The sequence below is a fragment of the Ursus americanus genome, chromosome 7 (genome assembly GCF_024610735.1).
Source record: "Ursus americanus isolate L20-20 chromosome 7, mUrsAme1.1.p, whole genome shotgun sequence".
Taxonomy (NCBI): Eukaryota; Metazoa; Chordata; class Mammalia; order Carnivora; family Ursidae; genus Ursus; species Ursus americanus.
This window is the reverse complement of record NC_142133.1, coordinates 72981748-73003065: the sequence shown is the minus strand read 5'-3', so window position 1 is coordinate 73003065 and position 21318 is coordinate 72981748. Positions and strand designations below refer to the sequence as shown.

Genomic DNA, 21318 nt, shown 5'->3' with positions numbered 1-21318 from the left:
CTGACACCAGTAAGAATGGCTAAAATTAACAACTCAGGAAACAGATGTTGGCGAGGATGCAGAGAAAGAGGGGACTGTCTTACACTGTTGGTGGGAATGCAAGTTGGTGCAGCCCCTCTGGAAAACAGTACAGAGGTTCCTCAAAAAGTGAAAAATAGACATCCTACAGCCCAACAACTGCACTACTAGGTATGTATCCAAAGGATACAAACACAGTGATTTGAAGGGGCACTTACACCCTCAAAGTTTACAGCAGCAATGTCCATAATAGCCAAAATACGGAAACAGCCCAGATGTCCATCAATAGATGAATGGATAAAGAAGATGTGGTGTATATATGCATTGGAATATTACTCAGCCATCAAAGAGAATGAAATCTTGCCATTTGCAATGGCGTGGATGGAACTAGAGGGTATTATGCTAACCAAAATAAGTCAAAGGAAGATAAACATTGTATGATTTCACTCATATGTGGAATTTAAGAAACAAAACAGATAAACATAGGGGAAGGGAAAATAAAATAAGATGGAAATAGAGAGGGAAACAACCATAACAGACTCTTAATGATAGAAACAGACAGGGTTGCTGGAGGGGCGGTGGGTGGGGGGATAGGGTAACTGGGTGATGGACATTAAGGAGGATACTTGAAGGAATGAACACTGGGTGTTATATGCAATGATGAATCTTTAAATTCTACCTATGAAACTAATCAGAAACTATATGTTAATTAAAGTGAATTTAAATAGAAAATTTTTAAAAAGTGACTATATTTCCTCTCTGAATTATTATTTTTTTTAAAGATTTTATTTATTTATTTATTTATTTATTTATTTATTTATTTATTTGACAGAGATAGAGACAGCCAGCGAGAGAGGGAACACAAGCAGGGGGAGTGGGAGAGGAAGAAGCAGGCCCATAGCATAGGAGCCTGATGTGGGGCTCGATCCCATAACGCCGGGATCACGCCCTGAGCCAAAGGCAGACGCCCAACCGCTGTGCCACCCAGGCGCCCCTCCTCTCTGAATTATTAAACATCTCTCTTTATCTACAGCAAACATCTACTTTATTATTTTCATTACTAGCTACTCCTTGCATTTGATAGCTACCTTTAGTATTTTGAGAACTTTGGAGGCACTGGTAACCTGTTGTGATAGGATCTGAATAAAGAAAACCAAGTTTTTCAAAAAACTAAGACTTACGAGAAAAGCTCCATAATAACTGCTCAAAACACCTGTACAAGGAGACACGGACAACTCTGTTGGCACTAACTGCTGTCTCCTCACCATACTGATGTAGCTATCCTGAATTTCGGTCAAGAGCCATGGAGCCCAATGTCTGTAAACACAGGAGACCCTTAACTGAAGAGACTAGAGATGGGAGTTCTTTCAGAATGACAACACAAACAAGCAGTGCCACAGAAAGAACGTGGCTTCTTTCTCCACTCTGGAAAAATCTATCTACACAGAGGTATCTGGCATCAACAGACCAACCGGAGAAAAGAACAAGGAAAAAGCCATGTAAAAATATGATTCATCTGCTCTGTTTCCGAGTAGCCACCTCATCTGCAGGAAGTTCTGTAGCCTTGACCAAATAAATCAGAAACGTAGAGTAGGAGTATGAGTTTTTGTCCTTCCATAATCCACTCCCAATGCCACAGCTGATGTCAAAAACGAGACTGGTGCAAAGATCCCAACGCCACCAGGGCTAGTATTAGGAAGGCCGAGGGAGGGAATAGTGAACCAGACATGTGCAAGAAGAACCTGAACAGCAAGGGGCATGAGACCTTGGATCACTGAGAGAGGTTTCCATGGGAAGAGCTGTATTAAGCAAATTCGTTCACTGTCCCTGCACCACTATAAAGGGTTGGTGGCTGATAGGGGACTGACCCCCAGGTAAAGTGTCTCAGGGCACAGTTCTCTGGCTTCTCTGAACTTCGCTGGACAAGCATTGCTATGGAGAGCTGAACCCCCCAACAAAGGCAGCCGAGAGCCCTGGTGCCATCAATGGGGAGTGTAATGTTTGGCATGGGTGAAAGGAAACAGTCCTGAGGACTCTCTCGAACCTGAGCCAGACCAACAGACCTTCTCAGGCACAGTGGGACAGCCATGATTTTAGATACAGAATCAACTAAGACTAGAACTGAAAAGCTCCATGAGCTGATTCTGTAAAAAAGTGATGACAGAACCAGCGACTATAAAATAAGAAGAAATTCATAGATACCGAATGCTTTATTTTTAAATGACTTAATTATTTGAGAGAGAGCGCACACACTCTTGAGTGGGGTGGGGGGGGAAGGGGCAGGGGACAGGGAGAGAACTGGAATCCCCACTGAATGTGGAGCCCGCTGTGAGGCTGGATCCCACAACCCTGAGATCATGACCTGAGCCGAAATCAAGAGTCAGACCCTCAACCGACTGAGCCACCCAGGTGCCCCATGCAATTCATAGATATTGAACACTTTAAATGAAGAAGGGGTTGACTAGAGGAATAGTAATGGGTTTGAAAAAGCGGTTTTTAACCTACTTTTTCAGATAAGGTCAGTAAAAAGGAGACCGAGCTCAGGAAAAGCTTTTAACTGTTACTAACTGTTTAAAATATATTAATATTCCTATCTACAGGCTGCTGTATCCTTGAAACTTGTGATTTGTGTGAGCTGGCCTTTTTTCTTTCTTTTTTAAAATGATATTCTGAGGACAAGTCTGAGGAAGAAGTTTCTGCTTTGGTCCAGATACTTCCCAAATGGCAAAAACCCAAAAAATATTTAATTGAGACATAAAACATTCAGTGGTGCAGAAAAAAGAATTATTTTTTTTCCTGAAGCGCCTATTTGAAAGATCAATGTGTCCCCTGGCTAGGTAGACCAGGTGATTGTTTGGACAACTAAGAAATGTATAGTTAAGTATAATGAATTGAAATAGAGCAGGGGCCATTAAAAATATTGAAATAATTAATTTTTGACTTCAGATACCATTTGGTTGGGGACTATGGAGGGGAGAAGACTTTGCTGGGCTGGGACCCAAATAAGATAAGGAGAGAAGGAAAATATGCTGGAGAATTGTTACCAAATCGTTCTTTTCCAAGGCCATACAGCATGGGAAATTATTTTCTGTGTATCTTCACCCCTTCTTCTGATTCCACTTGGAACCCTGGCTTAGGGTTAAGACTCCTACGGTTTTCTGAGAGATACAAGAGAAAACTGCAATCCTGGTTCACATCCCATCCCCATTCTGTTTTTTAGTAACAAAATTGAAGAAGTGAAATGGATATGACACTGAGCAGAAGGAAAGTCTATTATACGGAAAAAGATCACTGTTAATTATCAAAGTTCCAGAGGTCCTGGGCATGGGGGATGCAAGGGTAAAGATGGACCACAAATAGATGTGTGGCTGTGGTCCTCAAATCAAACTTACTGGCAAACCACCTGAGTAAACAAAATCAAAGACAGAAAGCAGAATACTTTTTTGGAATTCTTAGGGACTGGAGGCAGAAATTTTGTACAGGAACGCTTGGCTGGTCACTGACTCTGCTTTCGCCTGTATCATACCAACATGGACTTCGTGAAGTTTGGGTCAAGAGCCAGGAAAGTCCATTGTTTATAAATATTCCCTTAAGCAGAAATACATAGATTTATCACTGCTAGTTCTTTCCTCCAAAAAGGTAACAGAAATAAGAGTGTAAGTGGGCAGGCACATGGTAATACTTTACACAAGCTTTCTGTCTGGAGAGAGTAACAGGCAACAGTGGGCCATGCTGGCAACAGGGAGTAAGAGAAAGGAATGGAAAAAGAGGACTGTTCTGTTCTATCTAGTTCTGGGAAGCCAATTCATTTCCTATCATGTTTATATGAACTGGGAATCTATAGCAGCTGCTTCTTACTAAAGAATTGAAAAATACATGTAGAAAGCAAACACTTACTTCTGTCCATCTTTCACAAAACCTTTTAAAGAAGAGCCTCTATTAGTAGCAACAGCTTTTCCTCCAAGGCCAACGATGAGAGCTGTGAGTACGGCGCTCTTCCCACCTAAAGAGACAGGTGTTAAAGAAATCACATTCATTAAAGAGAGAGAAAGGAAAAGGCTGACTCCTACCATTTGATGTAAAAAGATTTCTGAATGAAAATGTAAATTAGTTCTAACCCTGAAATGAAGTGCTACACTTCAATTATCATTTTCTTTCAGTGAACTTAAAAAAAGTTGTACCTATCATGAGATATTTAGCTGCTGCTATTAGAAAAAAATTAGTACATTTCAGGAATCAAATTTTTGCCACTAATAAGGAAATGGAAAAAAATGGTTGATATCTTTCCAACCTACAACTCTCAATTGTTTAATCTTGGGTCCATCAGCCTATTAAAAATGAGCCTATCTTTCTAATTACACATGTATACTTGATTCATCTAATTTTTATTACATTCTAATTTAGGCATAATTTACTTTTTTCGTAAATTCAGAGAAGTCAGAAACTATTTTTAACAACGCTTAAATGCAAGCAAGCTCCATAGGGACAGGGATGTTGTTTGTTTTATTAAATGCTGTATCTCCAATAGCGACCCATAACAGGCACTCTGGTATTTAACAAATGAATGAATGAACTTAAATATGAAAAAATCATCAGTCATACAGATGAATGTTTCTATGTAATATTTTGACAATTATTATTCCTAATTTGAATATTATTCATTTGCTAGCTTTCTGAAAAGTACACTTCTTTTTATGCTAACAGATATAAAATATCACAAGCTGAAATTTCAAAATCTAAACAATTACCCAGAATATGTAATCATTTTCTGAACTCCACAATCAACCAATTCAACCAACTCTTATTAGCCCATCATTTTCCACGATATACCTTAAATTAACCGATATATACCACTGGTTAACCTGATTTAGCTCCTGGAATGCCTTTTGAGTCTCTAAATCTCTGCTTCATTTCCAAATTCATTGCCTCCATTATTTGCATTATTTCTTCTTCACTCGGCTTTATTAATAAGATCACAGTTTCAAAATTAAAAGCAAAAAAAAAAAAGACCTAATTACAGAACCCACCAGTCTTTCCTTATTTCTTGTCCTATGGGACCTCCCAGTAGCACCAATCCCTCTGTCCATTCTCTCCTTCTGAAAACATTTTCCTCTTGACTGAATATAGAGCAGGGGAAACAAAGAACAACGACTAAACACTAAATAGAACATGGAGCTGCGCTCACCTACAGTCCTTTCTAGCACTACCACAAGCTGTAGACTCTGACAAGCCTCCTCTCCATGTACTGGCTCAATCAAGCTGTCAACAGCTCAGGCCCGGCTGATCCATCACAAAGCTTCCTAACACGTCTTTCTAAACCCTGTGTCTGTCCCATTCTAATCCCTTCTCTACAACGTGGCCAGTTTTTTTCACAAATCTTGACCATGTCATCCCTTACTCATAAACTTTAATTGGCTCTCCACTGACTTTTGAATAAAACACCAAAATCTTTATCATGGCATTCGAGATTCTCACCAATATGACCACATGTTATGGATCTAACATTCTAGATCCGGAACATATGGATCTAGCATTCACAGTCCCTTATTTTAAAAATGTTAATGCATTCTAACTGTAAAGTACTGCTCAAAGTCAAGTAAGAAGGAGGACAAAAGCACTTACTTCCGTTGTTGCCAACAACAAAGTTGACATTAGAACCAAATTTAAAGGGTCCAAGCATCGAATGACACATAAAGTTTTTTAGCTGAATACTCTCAATTATTCCAACTTCTGCTGCGGTCTATTAACAACAACAAAAAAAAGAGAGGGAGAGAGAAAACAATTAATCTGTCTAATAAACTCATTATAATCATCTAAGCATTTGAAGAAAGTTCAGCACTGTTACTAATGAAAAAAGTTATAGTAAGTGAATAACCTTAACTTCAATGAGTAAGATGAAATTAAATGGGAACTTCTATGAGTAACCACTCATTCTAAAGTTCTTAAAAGGATCCAATAATTTTTTTTAAAAAGATTTTATTTATTTATTTGTCAGAGAGAGAGCACAAGCAGGGGGAGCAGCAGACAGAAGGAGAAGCAGGCTCCCCGATGAGCAAGGAGCCCTATGTGGGACTCGATCCCAGGACTCTGGGATCATGACTGAAGCAGAAGGCAGACGCTTAACTGACTGAGCCACCCATGCATCCCAGGATCTAATAATTGTATCACATAGTTTCTTAATAGGACAATACTAATGTTCTAAGTTAGACAATTTTTTGTTGGAGGGATGCATTTTGAGAATTTTAACAACATCCCTACCTTCTACCCACTAGATGCTAGTAGCACACATCTAACCCCAAGTTGTGACAACCAAAAATATATGCAGACATTGTTAAATTCTCCCCACCCCTGAGGGGAGGGTGCAAAATCCCCCCTTGGTTGAGAACCACCGGTACAGTAAAATTTTTTAATCTTTTTGAACAATGTCTTTAAAAACTCCTGGTTTTTCTTCTTCTGGGTGCTATCTTATTAAAAAGCAGAAACATTTACTCCTTGTCTAAGCAGAATATTGGAAATTATGGTTGAAAACTTTTTAAAATAAATTTTTATTTTGATCTAATTGTAGATGGAGTTGTAAGAAATAATAGAGGGATCCCGTGAATTCTTCACTTGGTTTCTGCCCGTGGTACATCTTAAAAATTGCAGTACAATATCACAAAAGGGATACTGATATTGATCCAGTCAAGATACAGAACATTTCCATCACCACAAGAATCCCTCATGTTGCCCTTTTATAGCCAAGGCATACCCCACCCAATCTACCCCCACCTTAACCCCTGGTCCACTAATCTGTTCTCCATTTCTAGAACACTGTCACTTCACAAATGTTACAGAAATGTCTATTGTTGCCTACATCAGGAGTTCATTGCTAAGTAGTATTTCATGGTATGAATGTACCACAGTGTTGAACCGTTCACTCACTGAATGACATCTGGGTCGTTTCAGTTTTTGGCTATTATAAATAAAGCTGCTATATATATTCATATATAGATTTTTGTGTGAAGGCACATCTCCATTTCTCTGGGACAAATGCTGGGTTATATGGTAGGTTGTTGCATGTTGAATTAAAAAAAAAAAAGAACAGCCAAACTATTTTTCAGAGTGACTGTATCATTTTACATTCCCATAGCAATCTATGAATGATCCAGTTTCTCTACATCCTTGCCAGCATTTGAACTTGTCACTGTTGTTTTTAATTTCAGTCATTCTGATGGGTGTGTAGTAACATCTCATTGCAGTCTTAATTTGCACTTCCCCAATAACAAATGATACCGAAAGGCATGTCATGTCATGGTCCTTATTGTCCTTTTGAAGCCTGGAGGGTTGATGCTACAGTTTTGTTCTTGTTATTGGTAATTTGTGCCTTCTTCCTTTTCTTCCCTTTGTCGGCCTTATTAGAGGTTTGTCAAATGTATTGATCATTCCAAAGAACAAGCTCTTTTTTTTTACTGTTTTCTTTACCAATTGTTTCTAATAATTAACATAAACATCAAAAGTAGTCATATTATTTTACCTTAGTTTTTTTTTTAAATCATACTGCCTCTCCTTACATTGAATTATCAAGAATATGACATATGAAACAGACATGAGAACCATGCCAGTCCCCCAAGTTTGCACTTACCAAAGTAGAGGTACCATTAGTGAAAGAAACTGTACATTCATCTTCATCACCATCTTTGTCAAAGTCATCCAACTCTTCCTGTCTTGGTCTTTTGGCATTTTCAGGACAGAAGAAATTGTCTTCCTTTCTTTTGGCCATCGGGTCTGAACATATATTAGAGTAACAATGAAATAAATTAAGTATAGGCATCCATATGATTGTTCCATATATATTAAACTTAACAAAATATAAATGAGACAAAGCTTAAATTTTAAGTACTATGTCCATTCATTTTTACTTTACTTTTCAAAAAGTAAAAATATCATCTGTACAGGAGGAGGGGGTCGGAAGCCAAAAACACAAGTGGCTACTAGAGGCTTGAAACAGATTCTCCCCTCGAGTCTCCAGAAAGAAACACAGCCTGACTGCCACCTTGATTTTAGCCCTGGGGGTCATGTCAGACTTCTAACCTGCAGAAGTATAAGGTAATAAATGTATGTTGTTGTCTTTTTAAATCAGTGCATATGCTATACCAGCTGATTTTACTTCAGAGTTATTCATGGTCAAGATTTTATTGCTATAAGCCTACCTGAATGTTTTGACTCTTAAACTCACAAAAAGATTTTATTTGTGAAACTGTGGTTTCTAGTTTCCTAAATGTGTTAATAGAGATGTCATAATGCCTTCTGAAATTATCCCAGAGCAATCATTCAATTTTTCAGATAAAACTATTAGTTTCCCTAACTATTCCCTAAATAAATAGTCCATGCTATCTATTTTTTTTACCAATGTACTATGAAATTTATGCCCAGAAAACTAATGTATTTAAAATTGCACAAGATTTTCTGAACATATGAAAACTGCACCTCAAGTTAAAGCTGACACTCTGTGATTAAAATGAAATATTACTGACTACTATTTGTTGCTTTCATTTTTCTCCATAAAATACATTTAAGACTTAAAATGATACGTCCCTAATAACTATTTGCTGAGTATATGGAGAGAAAAATCCACAATACAGGTAATCAAAAATGTCTAAGGTACAAGGAAAGAACAAGAAGAATAGTTCTAGTCTTGACCCATTTAAGTCCTTCAAGTACTATACCATAACAACTAGGTCTGCACCAGGTACCTGGGCAGCAAGAGAGTAACTGAGGTTTTCTATCTCTTGATTTTGGACTGATGGACTCCAGTTAGTCCTCACTAGATACGACAGCCCTTGACAGCCCTATGTGATGATATGCACACAGGGCAACAAAGCCAGTCTTAGTGTATGTGTGTCAGAAGGGTGGGAGACTAGTGGAGTGGTGTTCCAAGAGATGTGCAGGAACCCAAATGGGGCCTCTAGAGAAGGAACGTGAGCAAGAAAAGGAGGGTGCGAGAGGAAGAGACATCCGTACACAGTGTTTAATTTTTTAATCCACTGCTTTCCAAACTTATATTGACATAACCAATCTTGCAGAAATATCTGTGCGTATTTTGGGGAACTATTTTTGACAAGCTTGGTGATTTTGACAATGCATGCCTCATTAAATGAATTGAGTGGTTTTCCCATCCTTTCAATGCTCTGAAATTACTTCTACCACATGAGACGTTACATGTTTTTTTCAAAGTGAGAAAGAAGCAGGATTAAAGCTATTAGAAAGTGGAGACTGCTTGAAAGTTAACTTTATGAAATCATTTAAATTTCTTTCTAGTATACCAGTTTTTACAGGTTCACTATATCCTCCTGAATCAATTTTTCTGTAATTTTATTTTGCAAAACATTGATAATGTAAAGCCTTACATTTACTACACAAGATTACCTTATGTTTTATAAAATCCTCATCTATAGTCATGACTCCTTCATGCAAATTCTACTTAATTAAACTCTGAAATACTTTCTCCAAAAATTAGATCTTTACTTTATCAAATCTAGGTTTTCTTTAATGGGAATATTACAGTGTTTATTCATATGTTTTATACAACCAAATATAAGGGATATGCAGTAGGTCTAGAGTTCAATCTTTTATTCTTTCTCTCAAAGTGCAAGTTAAAAAGAGCAATCAAAGGCTTCCACTGCCAGGAAAATGGAATAGATACACTTTTCTCTATTCCTCCCGCTAGGGAAAACTATATAACAAACATAAGACAACTCTGAATGAGAAGGAGGTAGATTGGCCAGGGACCTTAGAACACAAGGCATGACATCATGATGAGTTTCCTGAGTTTCTGTTTTGCCTCAAATACCCCAGACTTGAAGACAGCAACTGGGGAAACACCAACAGGTGCAGGGGGGGAAAGGCCTAATGAAAGCTTGCTCTCTCTAGTCAAAGTCCAGAAAAAGGGCATCTTAACTAGACAGAAAACTTCTGGACAGTAATTGCTCTACCCCAGCCAAATATCACAAAAAAAAACCTATGATGCTCCTTCTACTCCCCCAACAACACATACCTAGCAAAGGTCAAGTGGGTAGCCTGGACTTCCACGTTATAAGGCCATAAGGAGGCATCTCCACATCCCAACTGGCTAGTGTCAGAGAAGGCTATGTAGGCCAAATAGGGAGCCATAATAATGGTGTCAGTGGGGCCGACCTAGGAAGCCTAGATGTCTACCCTGATCAGGCAGTGATAGGGTGCTACTGACTCCCATTTCCCGTTGGACAGTGTCACATGAGACCTTTTACCGCTGCCCAGAGAGGTAAAGAGAGCACCCTGCAACAGTACATGGAAACCATGTGAAACACCAAAATTCCCACTGATCCCAGGAGTCACTGCGGCTAAGGAAAGAGCTCTGGTAAAGTTCTAGACCTGAGTCTTTGTGTCTACAGCCTAATAGCATAGGGCAGCAATTCTCATATGTTGTAGCTGATCTCTTAAAAAGTACTCAGGACTTCAAAGAGCTTTGTGTTTATACCTATCAATATCTACCATACTGTAAATTAAAACCAAGAAATTTTTATGGGGTGCCTGGGTGGCTCAGTCATTAAGCGTTTGCCTTCAGCTCAGGTCATGATCCCAGCCCCTTATCCAGCTCCCTGCTTCTCCTTCTACCACTCCTTCTCCTTGTGTTCCCTCTCTCGCTGCCTCTCTCTCTGTGTCAAATAAATAAATAATCTTTTTAGAAAATGAATAAATAAATAAAACCAAGAAACTTTTAAAACAAAGAACACACATGCATACATTCTATCAGTCCTCAGAGCAATGACGTCATCACATCTCATAACCTCTGGAAAAGCCCATTCGCTCATAAGTGAATGAGAGTGAAAAAGGAAAGTAACATCTGACAGTTATCATGAAAACTGTTTTGACTTTGTAGACCCTTTGAGAGTCTCACAGATCCCTGGACCACACACTGTAAACTGCTTAATACAGGGGATACTATAAGCAAGTCTATGACACAGTGCCATAACTTATAAGGCATAGCTAGCAAGCAATTAAGTTAGAGCAGCAGAGAAGCCAACCATGGAATGATTTATAGACTTGATATTCAAAGTATGGTTCAAGGACCAGCAAGAAGCATCTGTACCTCCTGGGAACATATTAGATATCCAGAATCTCAGGCCCCTTCCTAAACCAAATGAATCAGAATCTTCATTTTTAACATGATCTCAGGAGATTCATAAGTGCATTAAAGTTTAAGAACTGTTGTAAACAACATTTAAAAACTTGGACTTTATCCTATCCTAAAGGCTATGAAGAACCTAATCATGATAAAACAAATACCATCTAAAAGGTATTTATTAAATCAAATCTGAAAGACATTTACTCCAAACAAACGCCTGAGACAATATTAGCATTGTGATCACAATTACATAATATTCAACATCTTTTTTTTAACAAATAATTGAATGTTAATTTTGAATCTCTTAAACAAGTCAAAACTTGAAAACCCAACCTATTTCTCAAACCATTTAACAAGAGTCAACGTATATTAGTTTCATATATACCACCATGCCCTTATTTTCCCCAAAATACCTTCTTCTCTCCCACCCATTCTCTATTTCCTTCTCAATTACTGAGCAGTAATTTATTTAGTGTAGGAAAGCAAAGAGGACACATTACCATTTGGTTTTCCCCACGCTAAATGCCTTTTTAGATACTGTTTTCATTAATGCCCAATAATGATCTTGCAGTTAGCAAGCACTCAGACATCAGCTGACTGATTTTAGTATTTTACCATGAAAAAATGGCAGTTTTTCAAGTAAAACTGGGGGAGGGAGGTGCATGTAGACAAATGTGGTTAAGCTTTTTACAATGAACGTGAGATTCTGTACTACACAGAAGATGGTGTGCTACATGACGACGATGTTTTTTATTTGCTGTGCTTGGCCTAGGATTTGCAGTTTGCTATTAGGTTGCCACGGTAACATGCATCTGACAGACACTGAAGGATCCTACCTTTTAAAATAGGAATCACTCTGTAATTTAATGACAATGGATTTTTAAAGACACATATGAATGTCCTGAGAGTTAGATACAAGTTAAAACAGTAAAATTGTTTCCAAAAGGCTAAAGAGACATAAATAGATGCAAAGAAAAATACTTCTAATATTCTGAAATACAAAAGGGAAAAAAAATCTCCTCTGGGATTTTCAATACATCCATAAAGCTCATTTGTTTATTTACAATAAAAAAGTCAAAATTAAGGAATACATCTCTCCCTCACAGGAAACAAATCACAGCAGAATAGTAACATATATGCAACTATCGATAAAAAATAAGTTCAAGAAGGAAAATCAATAACCAAGAGCTCATTACAGCAAGTAAATGAATAGGAAATTTGATAGATCAAATACACTTCAAGAGGATTATAAATTCCTAAATTTTAAATTTTATTGTGAGCCATCTAATAATTCATACTTCCCATTAATATCCAAGTAGGAACTAAGAACAGGGAGAACAGATGTAACAGAACGGAAATTATCAATACAAAATAAGGTAAAAAATAAAGGCAAATTGCTGCTACATCTGAGTCTGCTGTGGACTGTTTACCTCACCTCCAATTTTGCCCCTCCCACCACCACTGACATACTCAATTCTGCATTAAACAATCTCATTTTTAATGTAGTGAACTAATTAAGCACACTGCTTGGGACATATCATAAAATCATAAGATGCATAATAATAAATAATATAAATAGTAAAGTGAAAAATTCATAAGTCCATCTATCAATTCTAGATCAGCAAAACTGAGAAGCACTAAACACATTTCAGATAATAAAATTTGAACACTCAGATTTGTGTTTTAATAACATCCCTGTGGCCTCAACCTGGAGGACAGATAAAACAGAGAGTATGAATAGGGGTAAAAGAGACCAGCCACTAAGGGTGAGGGGGTGCTGAATGGTAGCAGTGGCAATATCAGGGATGAAAGGAACAGAAGAAACTAAGAGATTTAAAAGTATGGATGAAATGGGGGAGTAGAATTAACATTTGTTAAATATCTACTTACTACATGCTTAGCTTTTGAGATAAACACTTTATCTCCTTTAATCCTCAACACCTTTATAAGTACTGTTCTTATTTTACAAAAGGGGATACTGAGACTCAAGAAGACATTTGGCCCAGGCTTGTGCAGCTATAACTTAGCAGAGCTCATATCTAAACCCAGGTTTGTCAAAACCCAAAGTCAAACCTATTCAATGCCCAGGTTCCTCCAGGCATGAACAACTGAGTTTGTTTATAGGCAGTGAAATTGGCTATTAATTTATTCGTCTTCTTATCTATCTTTTGTTTATGTATAAAACTACAGAAAGGATTGTATTGTGATGTGTCTTTCTAATGTTACCATTTGAGCCAATTAAGACTTCGGGCTTTAAAATATTTTATTTTGTGTTTCATTTTTAGAAACAATCTTCGCACAATGCTAAATGCCATAATAAGCAGACAGTGCATGTTTGGAAAGAAAAGGGGTAAATAATACATGTATTTTGTTTAGAGACACCGAGTTTGAAGTGTTCCTAGGATATTGAGAAGGAGAGGTCAATAGGCAGTAAAATATACTCTGCAGTATGGGTGGGTTTGGGAGTGGTGCTAAGAAAGCTACAGAAATTATTTTGAATTCGGTCACCAGGGAAAGTAGGTTAAGTGAGAAAAGACGGATCTCATTAACTAGTGAATCAAAACGCTAACATTAATAGAAGTGACTATACTTGACCCTCAGTCACCTGGACTTACTAGTGTGTGTGTACATAGAACTGCGACATATAATTATGCCTTAAATATAATGCATACCATTATGGTAAAATTTTGAGTTTCTTGTTTACTGATTCCTGAAAGTAAGTCAAGTACGGCTTTGATTAATTTTTCTAACTTAGTTCTAAAAATGGTTAAATCAAGATTTAAGCAGGTTTATATAAAATTCTACATCTAGACACTCAGTAAAATAACCTTTGGGGAATAAAACCCGATTCTCACTTTAACGACTTTAATATATCATTTGTACTTACTTTGTTGCTAAGCTCAATACTAAATGCTTTATATTTATTACAGATAAGAGATAGGGCTATAAATATCCTCCTCCCACCACACACACACATATTTAGGAATCCTGTGATTAGGTACTACAGCTATTTTTCCCTAGTTACAGAATAAGAACTAAAACTTAAAAAGGTGATACCAAAAAGCTCTGGGTCACACAACACTCGTTCTCTTACAAAAAAAACATGTTTTATAAGCAATATTCTAGTGATCTCCAAATTTTCTGTACTCATACCCACTCAGAAAAAGAAATTTTGAGTACACATTTCAACATAAAATTATCACTCTGTGTATTTCACACAGTACTAGAATGAGATAAAGTAAACCTAAGTAGAAGTTCTAATATGTTCCCTTCCACCCACACACCCATGGAACTACTACCTAATGCCTGCAGGCCAATGCATATGCTACTGAATTTTTTTTTTTCTTTGCTACTAAATATTTTTAAAAGACTATACAGCAGTCATCTAAAAGTTGGGGGGTTTGGACATTTTTCCCCTTTGAATATACATTCCGGAATTGTTTGTCTTAAAACACGCCCTTTTAATCTCCTACTCATGAAATATACACAGAGTAATAAGCGCTCGCATAAAGTTCTGCCTTCAGGGTTTACACACAAAATAGTTGCTCTTTCCAGGAATTATCACAGTATTATCTCAAGTCTTAATTGGTCCCACAGCCGTTTCTCTATCCTAGTCTTGTGTTCCGCAATTCCCAAACAGGATTCCTCTCCAGTTCATTTCCACAAGAAAAGAGGGCACAGAAATACCATCATAAAACCTCCAAACAGTACAATTTAATTTTTTTAGATAATACAATCTGCGTTGTCATGACGCTGGGGTTTAACAACAAATCCAGTTTAAGTGCTATTTGCATACATCTTGTAAACAGACTAAGTTGCTGCTGGTGAGGTATCAGATTCGCTGGTAAGAGCCTGATGTCCGAGCCCACCCTCCCCCCTAGACCCCATCCCCTCAAGCTATTCCTCTAAGCCGAGGGCCGCTTCGGGCCGGGCGCCGGGTCCCACAGCCCGAGCCGGATTTGCCAGCCCCGCCGGCGAAGCCGGAGGAGGGGCCCAGCGGCGACGGGCAAGTTTCCCGCGGTTCAGGAGACCCGTGTCGCCCGCAGACAGCCCGAAGATCCCCGCCGGCCGGCCGGCCAGGTCGGGCCCGCGGGGATACGCTCGAACTCCGCCGCAGCTCCGGTGACCGAGCCGCCACCAGGTGGGCTGGAGGGCGCTGGCTAAAGGGGCAGCAACCGGGGATGGATCCGGAGCAAGGGAGAGCGACAGCGCGCGCCCTCACCTTACCTCGAACAAGTCCAAGTCTCCCCAAGAAACCCGATCGGCGCGGCTGTCGCGGTGCAGCGGGGCGCTAAGGACACCCTGGGGCGTCTCGGCCTCGGCTGGCCGCCGTTGGCCCGCGGGGAATCGCGCGCCCGGGTGGGAGAAGGCAAGAAGAGGCTGGCTGCCCCGGCGCCCACCGCCGGACACTCCGCGCCTGCGCCCCGCCCCCCCCTCCCGCCAGGGCTCAGCCGGCGCGTGCGCGGTTCGGAGTTTTCGCGCCTCTAGAGTCTAAGAGGAGGGGCCGGAAGTGCCCCTCAGCCGACGGGGAAGCTGGTAGGCACGCAGGGCTAGGCGTCGGCGGAATGTGCGGGACCGGGTGATTTGCCTAAGTGAAAGGGGAGAGAACTCGGACTACCCCGGCAACAGTTCCAAGCATGCGTACAGCCGACCGTCTGGGACCCGGCAAAGCCCAGCGAGAGACTGCGGTCTCGGCCAGGGGACGGTTACTTCCCGGAAGAGGCGGGGCCACGTGGGAGTGGGCGCCGAATTAGAAGTTCGTCCCGCAACTTTCCGGGTCGGGGTGCTGCAACCCAAAAGTTAGTCTTTGCTTAGGGAAAAAGGAAAAAGGACTTCATCTTTTCTTTCCATTAAATTGTTTTTTTAGAAGAGAAAATTTGTAAACTTGGAGGCAGCAATAGTTAGGATTCAGGCCAAACTGATAAATGACGGAGGGGCGTCTTCCAAACCCGAGGAGAAAGGGTTGTTCGGGTAAGTCCCGCGGACCGTGGAGAGGCGGCTCCGCCCCGTCCTTCCTCTGGCTCCTTTGAAAGGCTGGGTTGGGACGCTCCTCCGAACCCCGGTCAGCGGCTCGGCTGGGAGTACGGTGGGAGAGCCTTCTGGCCGCGATCCGGCCGTGCTTGCTTGGCCCCCAGCCGCCCCGCGCTCGCCCTCCTCGGCCAAGGCCAATGGTCCCTGGATGTCCTCCTCCCGGGCACACTGTAGGGCGAACGCCCACGCCCCGTTCCAGGCCCAAGCGGGCGTAGTCACACTGGGGTGTTCCTTGTTCAGTGTTGTGCTGAAAATACTTCCATGATAGCAGTTCCCTTAAGGCATTGTGGTTATTTACAGTCTTTCCCCCGCGCTGGCCTATACTGTAACCCCCCCTGAATAAATATGGGAACTAACAAAGTTTTAAGTTTCTTGGCGTAGCTTTCAGTGCTGTTCTCACCCAGACATTAACCCACCTCTTGCGCCTTTACACAGCTTTCAAGTGATTATGTTGATCTAGTCAAATATTCTACTTCTTGTATTCCGCAGTCTTCCCTTGTAGATGGGGGGAAAGTGGCACGTACCGCTACCCCACTTCACCCCCAAATAGATGACAAATTTCTGGGCTCCCGTAATGGAATTCCTTCCATCAAAGTCACCTTTTGCTTCTAAAGATAATCAAATATATGGCCCTTGGCATGGCACAATGAAAAGCAGGTCCTGGTCAAAGTAGACTAAAACACTACAACATCTAGTCTTAAGTGGTCCTTGTTGGTAAACAATGGAGAACAGTTGGGTGGTTTCTGCTCAGTTGTCCCTTCCTTTAGGAAGCCTTCCTTGATGACCAATATTAGGTAAGGTACTTATTCTGTGTACTCCCATAGCTCACGTTACCTCTGCCTGTCCTTGTCATATTGTAATTCTCTTTTCATCTCTAGTCTCACTTGCCCTACCAAAGTCCTTAAATGCAGGGCTTTATCTCTCATTATTGTATCTAGCATCTAGAGTTCCTGGTACATAGTAGGCATTTAATAAATACTTAACTATAAGTTAAGTCTGGCGTATGTTATGCTTCAGAGTTTATGCTAAATTCATATGAAAATAAAACTGAAGAAATAATAAAAACCAGCATTAATTAGTAAAATTATGTGGAAATCCCACACAATCCAATCTTGTACCGAAGTATACCATTTACCTATCTTTATATGAAAACATAGTCTTGTAAATGGGAATTCGGAAATTTAAAATATTTCTTGCTTTATTGTTAGTTTTTTTCTAATGTTTTTGCTTAAAACTGAAATAAAATTGGAAAACTTGGTTTAATAAAATGTGTATTTTTGCATAAATCAAACCATTGACCTCTTCTTATGTTCTTTAAAATTTGATTCATTAGTGGAATTAGCAAGGTTCTGTGCTTTTCTCACCTCATTCAGTTTTATAATTAACCAATAAAAGCTTATTAGCTTTTAAGGAAGTTTTAGGAGCATAAATTGATTTATGGGCACCATATGGTTACATCAAAGCATTTGTTTTGTTTTAACCTGAAGTGGATTCTTGAGCCCTTTCTTTAAACCAGAAATTCATGTTTTCTCAGTCAAGCAATAGTATCTAGAATAGAGTGATTGTCTTTATTTTAGTACAAGCTACCAAAATTGGTCATGAGATTCAAAGGATATCAGAATCTTATAGTTCAATCTGGTTTAGTACCTCTTATTTTGTAGATGGGTTAAATGTCTTCCCAAGGTCATATGGCTTCAGTATTATATCCAAGACCAAAATCCTAGATTTCCAATCCCAAGTCTAGTGCTTTTTCAGTAAACTAAATAAACTGAAGACACTAATAGGTTATAAAGTTTACTGTGAGTTCTGACTTTGTTGATTCATATAAGTATTCTTGTGACACATTAATTCTTAAGAATTGTTAATATGTTAAAGAGACTTCTTATATGTGATACACTTTGGTGCATGATCAGATATCAGTAAAATTACTACGTTATAAAAGATAGGAGTAGAGACTCACTAAATCCCACACCACAAATTTTTCAAATTGTACCTTATTAAAAAAAAAAAGCAAGAAAAAAATTATAGATAGTTGTGAGTTTGATATATGCTGTATTTAAATTTTACTTAATGCTGAGCTATTTTCAAGTAACCTCATCAGGTTGATCATGACCTCATTCAAAAACCATCTGTTCTATCTTTGAGTGTAGTTGTACTTGAATATCTTAAAAGCTGTTGCGTTCTATCCCTTTTTGGAACTTTATATGCTTTTACAATCTTACTGTTGCAGCTTCATGTTCAGAGGAAGCGCTGGGGCAAAGAAAGTGGCAAGGAATGGAAAACAATAGATCGTGGGAATAGACATTTAGGATTAACTGCGTTCTTAAACCATGTTATGGTGTTATTTTTAATAAAATATACCTTTCACATAATTTTGCCCTTTCTGGACTATTGGGGTATTCTTTATATATTCTGCTTTTAGGAGTGACTTTCAAAAGGAACATGCATTTGAAACTTAACCCATTAAGATCATAGATCTAATGAAGATAATCCTAAAAGAGTATTTTAAAGTAATGTATTACATGTAGAACACTCAAGTTAATTTTACATAATTTTTTTTGCGTTTTATAAATGGCAATAAGATAGCACCGTAAAAGAAGAAGTAAATTAACCTGTGACAAACAGGAAGACGATGATTTTAATATGTTTTAGGTTTTTAAACAGGATCACTCTGGCTTCTACGAGGAGAATGATTGTGCAAGCGAGGTGGGTAGTAAAAAGTAGAAGCAGGGAGGCTAGTTGGGAGACTGTCTTCAAATAGAGTCTTCAAAGGAGACTCAGCAATAATGTCCTTTCCAGTGTTGTCTGCCTCTGCCTCTAAAAATATTCTTCCTATAATTTTTTCTGCTCACTTTCTAATTCTCATGCCCACTCCCAATCCTTTTAATATGTTGCTTGGCATAGTTCTAATTTGTTATTTTTGAGTTAAAAGAAGTGAAGTCTTTATAAAGCCTTGTAATTCAAGAAGATCTAATAGAAGTTCATTAACGTGTAAAGTTAGAGAAAAAAGATTCATTGGTGCATGTCATAGAGGCTAGCTCCTATTAAAATGTCCCCTTGATTCCTATTAGTCAGAGAAAAAAGTGAGGGGGGAAAAAGTATATTTCACAGTAGCAGCAATTCTATCATGATAATGAAAAAAACTGAGTCAAGCATTACTATTTTATAGGTGTGTGCTTGGGGAGCACAAAGAGACTCTCCTCTTTTTGAAATCCATTTCAGTAGCTACATGGGGACTGTAGGGTAAGGTATCAAAGTTTTTTAAAAGCTTTGAGATAGATTTTAAAATACGGTGACCAAAATGATTGGCAACGAAAGAGACAGTTTTCTAGAAAATCCCACATAACAGGAAAAGTGGAGAAGAAAACTTTAGCTCAGAGATAGTAACTCAAACTTTGCTTTCTGGGAGCCAAGAGATGATTCTGTTACTTTTTTTCTTTTTGCCTACATCCTTCATAACAGTTTTCTTTAAGTAGCTGTGGTTATAACTTTGTAGTCTTCTCTCACATTTTAATAAAGGAATGGCCAAAATCAGTGTCCTAGGTAGCCGTTACTGATAACTATTCAACTCCTAGTGCTGGTGGTTCTATAACATAACTGTGGATGCTCGTTCTTTAAACCAGGTTTATTCTGACAAAAGAAAATAAAATAGCATGAAGAATTAAGTTTTAAGTATAATAATCATGTTATAGTAAAAATATTATTGGGGCGCCTAGGTGGCTCAGTCGATTAAGCATCTGCCGTCAGTTCAGGTCATGATCCCAGGGGCTTGGGATGGAACCTCCCATCTGGCTCCCCACTCAGCGGGGAGTCTGCTTCTCCCTCTGCTTCTGCCTCCCCTTGTTCCTGTTCCCTCCCCCCCCCAAATAAATAAATGAAATCTTTAAAAAAAGTATTATTTATGGACTTAGTTAAAAGCCCTCTTGATCTTGCTTAAGGGATCCAATCTGTGGAATTTTAATTTTAAAAGAATCAGTTCCAGGCTTATTTTTTCCCAGGCTTGGCTGCCCTGGTGAATAATATTCCATTAAAGTCTTTACAAAATGTTCCTAATGTGCTTGAAATATTTAGAGGACTACAGTTTTTAAAATCAAGAGTCTACCTCATCAACATCTCTAATTTTTTTTTCTACAGCCTTCAGAAGGAATATAATATGCCTTACAGTCCTTTACATACATATGTGTTCATCTGTGCCATCATAAACAATACTGCACTAGATGACAATCTTCATTTATTATTATTTATTTACATATGTGTAGTCAACTCAAGTAATGAAGCATTAGAGATAAAACCGGAAGGAAGGAACCTATGAGCAGGAAAGGCCAGAGGAAAGAATGCGCCTTGCCTAAGTCCACATGACTAGCTCCCAGATGATCTGAAGGAAACAAGAAAATGCGAATCTCTCATCCCTAAAAATGCCATACTCAAGTCAGATTTGATATGAGGTACTCGTAAATTTGCAGAACCTTGCTTCTTAAGTTGACCCATGAACTATATTCATATTTGGTCTCTTAATATTTAAGCAAGAAGTAAACCACCTGAAGATTTCTAGTTTTATTTCGTCAACCTTTTACAGATAGGACTACGTTTTTTTAACTTTTTTTAATTTGAAAAATAATATATGCATATGATTATTAAAAAACAAAGTATACTTTGAAGAGTAATTCTTCTTCCCCTACTTAAACTACAGTTATCCCTGCTATATAACCTGTTTTGTACCTGTTTTCATTTTAAAACTTGGAGATTGTACATGTCGATCTATCCCATTTTTTTGCTGCATCATCTGTTCTCTTTGAACATACCATAATTTATTAAAGATATTCCTTGATGGACATTTGGTTCTTCTTCTTGCTTTACTATTATAAACAGTGCTACAGTTTTTATATAAATCTGCTCATAGCTAAGAGCATATCTTAAATTCCTGGGAGAGTTTTTTCTAATCAGAAGTAACCTGCATTTACAATTTTGACAGGTAGAGTCAGAGTCACATTTAAATGAAATATGATCAGTTATAATGTCCCTCCAGAGAGAGAAACTGCATCATGTCCTTCAACAGCAATCCATTCCGGTATACAACTTGAATCACACATAAAAGGAAAGCAAAACTGTCAACAAGAATGTCCCTC

General features: G+C 38.7%; 2 protein-coding genes across 2 annotated transcripts in view; one reads left to right on the top strand and one right to left on the bottom strand.

Annotated features, from left to right (window-relative positions):
- The window catches only part of SMC6 (structural maintenance of chromosomes 6), a 68176-nt gene extending 52569 nt beyond the window's left edge, over nucleotides 1-15607 (bottom strand). The window contains exons 1-4 of the mRNA XM_087863848.1: nucleotides 15389-15607; nucleotides 7640-7782; nucleotides 5641-5758; nucleotides 3916-4021 (exon numbers count right to left, since the gene is read on the bottom strand). Coding sequence (XP_087719974.1) covers nucleotides 3916-4021; nucleotides 5641-5758; nucleotides 7640-7777 — 362 coding nt within the window. The 5' untranslated portion in view covers nucleotides 7778-7782; nucleotides 15389-15607. The remainder of the gene's footprint in view (nucleotides 1-3915; nucleotides 4022-5640; nucleotides 5759-7639; nucleotides 7783-15388) is intronic.
- Nucleotides 15608-15624: 17 nt separating this feature from the next.
- The window catches only part of GEN1 (GEN1 structure-specific endonuclease), a 31974-nt gene continuing 26280 nt past the window's right edge, over nucleotides 15625-21318 (top strand). Inside the window, exon 1 of the mRNA XM_045807114.2 lies at nucleotides 15625-16132. The gene's annotated coding sequence lies outside the window, so the exon portion shown is untranslated. The remainder of the gene's footprint in view (nucleotides 16133-21318) is intronic.